Genomic DNA, 4,537 nt, shown 5'->3' with positions numbered 1-4,537 from the left:
CTGAGATTCTAATTGTATTATTTATGTCCTCCAAATTGTGCTCCAGAAAACATAATAGTCCTTTGGTGAAATTCTGGCGTGACTCAACGACGGCCTTGCTTAATTTAAGCCTAAGCCCCAGGAATTGGCATGTTATATGGTTTGGAGATACTGATTATGAGAAGTTTCAGATTCATCATGGGCGTCCTATAAACCATGTGGTGGACTTAGAAAAAAGATTATATACCTGCCAGTTTTGGATGTTAACAGGTTATTTTTTCCAACATCTTTGTTCATGGACTTTTACACTTGTCTTATAAATGATTTTTTTAACCTAAGCTGCCTGTAAATTGGACTTGTAGGAATTCCATGCATTCATGCTTGTGCTGCACTGGCCCGAGTGAACAAGCACCCGGAGGATTTCTGCCACAAGTTGATAACTATGGAGTCTTACAAGGAAACATACAAGTACCACATCAATCCTATACCTGGCCAAACCTTTTGGGAACAAAGTCAGTATAACAGGCTATTGGCACCATCAATCAAGAGGAAGCCAGGAAACCTTCAAACAAAGAGGAGGAAGGACTTCGATGAAGGCACAAGTTCTAACAAGAAAGCTAAGCCAGCTACAACCATGAAAAGACAGCTTCGACAATTCACCTATAGGTACTGCTTGCAAAAAGGTCATACCAAGAGAGGGTGTGAAAAGAAAGGAGCAGCTGATGCTGCTCAAGCTGTAGCTGATACCGCGGCAACTGCAAAAGCTGTGGAGGATGCTAAAGACCCTAAAAATGCTACTGCCCAGGTCACTACAACTGCTCAGGCCACTGCAACTGTCACTGCTACTAGTACAGTTACGGCTACTGCTAATATTACAAACAATATCCCGTCTGCAATCAATTTTGCTCCTATTGGTCAAGCTTCAGAGATTGAACTATCACAGTCAAGTTGTTCTGAACCAGAAAATTCTCAAAAGGTACAACAGTAATTCTATAATACACCTTTTTATTAATTCATGGACTAATAACTCTGAAAAAGGTTTAGTGGGTGACGAATTTGGATTTTCATTTGTGGTTTGTGTTTTGTGTAATTTACTTAACTAAAAGCGGAACCAACCACAAGACCTGCCAAACTACCTGCTAGAAGAAGGTCACCACCACCAACTCCCTCTACAGCACTGGACCCAATAAAGGGTGCGAGTTCAACCACTGCCTCACGATTCACAAATTTTCTGAAGTTTATATCAACTCCTGGATTTAAGCACCCTCGGAAGAAGTGAAACTTAATATTAGGAAATTACACTTGTGAAGTATTTATTTTTTGTTAAAAGAAACTGTGACTGTACTCGCTCTAAACAATGGTTCATTTTATTGATTATTAATCAAATATGTCATATTACTTGCTCAAATACTTATGGCTGTAATGTATAAAAACTATGAATGGTTTACCATATTTTGGTTTAGATCAATTAATACTATCCATGGTTTGAATCAACCTTTCTATTATTTATTTACATGTACTATTTATTCATCTAACAGGATATTATATTATAGTAAACCAAGATCAGTTACAGAAACCTTGTGATGTTACCCCATAACACTTTCATTCATTAATTTGGGAACTACATTGCATTGCCATATTCTCAACCCTTTAATAGCACCATTCCTACAAAAACAACAACTACTAAGAACCCAAACCCAAGAACTTGAGTAATAAATTTCAGATTTCTAATGTCTGCTTCCATCTTGCCCATCCGCCATGCAAAGTTCATCTTCTTGTCACCATCATCATCTCTTGAAACAGCTCTTTTAGGTAGCTTTTCTTGCACACAATCTACCCATACGAATAAGTCACACCATTTTTTTCCACTTGTCTGCAAACAATTATCCACAATTTATAATCACAACAAAAAAATCAATGAACTACAAATGAGTTACCTTTATTCACATTATAGTTAGGGCAACTAAAGAAGGGCTTGTTAGGATGCGTCTTCGTCCCTGACCACCTAAGCACCGGGCAACAACCACAGGCGCACCAGTCCGGAACCCGCCTCTGCCTGTTTTGCATTGTGCTTCTTGTCCATTTCTCCGTCGATGATGACCGGTTCGAGCTTTCTGCAACTAACGTGGCTCCCAGTTCCTCTCATGAGAGACAGCTATTGGTGTACACAACAGATGAAGAAGAAGACATTGGTGGAGAGAACCACATGACGAAGTTTTAGGGTTTAAAAAGGAAAACATGGACTGCATTGAGGAATTTTACAATACAATCCATGTCATCTGTTCACTATGACATCCAAAATGACAGTGACTGTGCCTGATGAGCGGATAATTTATACGCTTCTTGGCATTGTTTTTAGGTAGTTTTTAGTAAGATCTAGCTACTTTTAGGGATGTTTTCATTAGTTTTTATGCTAAATTAAAATTTCTGGACTTTACTATGAGTTTGTGTGTTTTTTTGTGATTTTAGGTATTTTCTGGCTGGAATTGAGGGACCTGAGTAAAACTCTGATAAAAGGCTAACAAAGGACTACTGATGCTGTTGGATTCTGACCTCCCTACACTCGACATGAATTTTCTGGAGCTACAGAACTCCAAATGGTGCGCTCTTAACGGCGTTGGAAAGTAGACATCCAGAGCTTTCCAGAAATATATAATGGTCCATACTTTATTCGAGATTAGATGATGCAAACTGGTGCTCAATGCCAGTTCCATACTGCATTCTGGAGTCAAACGCCAGAAACACGTCACAAAGTAGAGTTGAACGCCAAAAACACATTACAACTTGGCGTCCAACTCCAAAAGAAGCCTCTGCACGTGTAAAGCTCAAGCTCAGCCCAAGCACACACTAAGTGGGCCCCGGAGGTGGATTTCTGCATCAATTACTTACTTCTGTAAACCCTAGTAGCTAGTCTATTAGAAATAGAACTTTTTACTATTGTACTAAGGGTCCTTCTCCCTATTTTCGAATTCATATCACATTTTGGGGGCTGGCCATTCGGCCATGCCTGGACCATCACTTATGTATTTTCAACAGTGGAGTTTCTACACACCATAGATTAAGAGTGTAGAGCTCTGTTGTACCTCGAGTTTTAATGCAATTACTACTATTTTCTATTCAATTCAGTTTATTCCTGTTCCAAGATATTCGTTGCACTTCACCATGATGAATGTGATGATCCGTGACACTCATCATCATTCTCACATATGAACGCGTGACTGACAACCACCTCCGTTCTACCTTAGACCGAGCGCATATCTCTTAGATTCTTTAATCAGAATCTTCGTGGTATAAGCTAGAATTGATGGCGGCATTCATGAGAATCCGGAAAGTCTAAACCTTGTCTGTGGTATTCCGAGTAGGATTCAAGGATTAAATGACTGTGACGAGCTTCAAACTCGCGATTGTTGGGCGTGATGACAAACGCAAAAGAATTAATGGATTCTATTCCGACATGATCAAGAACCGACAGATGATTAGCCGTGCTGTGACAGAGCATTTGGACCATTTTCACTGAGAGGATGGGATGTAGCCATTGACAACGGTGATGCCCTACATACAGCTTGCCATGGAGAGGAGTAAGAAGGATTGGATGAAAGCAGCAGGAAAGCAGAGAGATTCAGAAGGAACACAGCATCTCCATACGCTTATTTGAAATTCCTACCAATGATTTACATAAGTATTTCTATCTTTATTTTATGTTTTATTTATTATTAATTTCGAAAACTCTATAACCATTTATTATCTGCCTAACTGAGATCTACAAGATGACCATAGCTTGCTTCATACCGACAATCTCCGTGGGATCGACCCTTACTCACGTAAGGTTTATTACTTAGACGACCCAGTGCACTTGCTGGTTAGTTGTGCGAAGTTGTGAAGAAAGTGCTGAGTTAGTAGATGCGCATATCAAGTTGAATGCCATTATTAGAGATCACAATTTCGTGCACCAAGTTTTTGGCGCCGTTGTCGAGGATTGTTCGAGTTTGGACAACTGACGGTTCATCTTGTCGCTCAGATTAGGTAATTTTTTTTTGTTTTATTTTCAAAAAATTTTTAAAAAAATCTTTCAAAAATTTATCACCTATTTTCGAAAATTTTCAGAGTTTTTAAGAATGAATTCTAGAGTTTCATGGTAACATGTTGAAGCCTGGCTGGCTGTAAAGCCATATCCAAATTCTTTTGGATTGAGGCTTCCACTTGTCAACATAAAAGGCATGTATATGGAGTTGGATGAAGAATCAGTTGTTGCATGCCTGATTTATATCCTAAAGCTGGCTGGCTATTAAGCCATGTCCAACCCTTCGATTGGAGCTTTAGGTTAACATTGAAAGATTCCTGGAATTCTTATTGAAAATTTTAAATTTCTTATTTTCTTTTTCCTATAAAATTTCGAAAAATATATACAAAAAAATTATAAAATCATAAAAATAAAAAATATTTTGTGTTTTTTGTTTGAGTCTAGAGTCAATTTTTAAGTTTGGTGTCAATTGCATGTTTTTAAAATTTATGCATTTTTTCAGAAAAAAATCATGCATGATGTTCTTCATAATCTTCA

The 4,537-nt window shown here is 38.2% G+C and overlaps 1 protein-coding gene across 1 annotated transcript; it reads left to right on the top strand.

Annotated features, from left to right (window-relative positions):
- Window positions 1–353: 353 nt before the first annotated feature.
- Window positions 354–1,387, top strand: LOC112706409 (uncharacterized). Its single transcript, XM_072200821.1, has 2 exons — window positions 354–955; window positions 1,086–1,387. The coding sequence occupies exons 1-2, from the start codon at window positions 422–424 to the stop codon at window positions 1,167–1,169; spliced, it is 618 nt and encodes a 205-aa protein (XP_072056922.1). The 5' UTR covers window positions 354–421; the 3' UTR covers window positions 1,170–1,387.
- Window positions 1,388–4,537: the final 3,150 nt, after the last annotated feature.

The sequence above is a fragment of the Arachis hypogaea genome, chromosome 8, assembly GCF_003086295.3.
Source record: "Arachis hypogaea cultivar Tifrunner chromosome 8, arahy.Tifrunner.gnm2.J5K5, whole genome shotgun sequence".
NCBI lineage: Eukaryota > Viridiplantae > Streptophyta > Magnoliopsida > Fabales > Fabaceae > Arachis > Arachis hypogaea.
This window is presented reverse-complemented; position numbering and strand designations above follow the sequence as displayed.

Coding starts and splice junctions, on each gene's coding strand:
- LOC112706409 (XM_072200821.1), top strand. CDS start 422: ATGGAGTCTTACAAGGAAACATACAAGTACCACATCAATCCTATACCT. Junction 956..1,085: donor AACCAGAAAATTCTCAAAAG/GTACAACAGTAA, acceptor CTTAACTAAAAG/CGGAACCAACCACAAGACCT.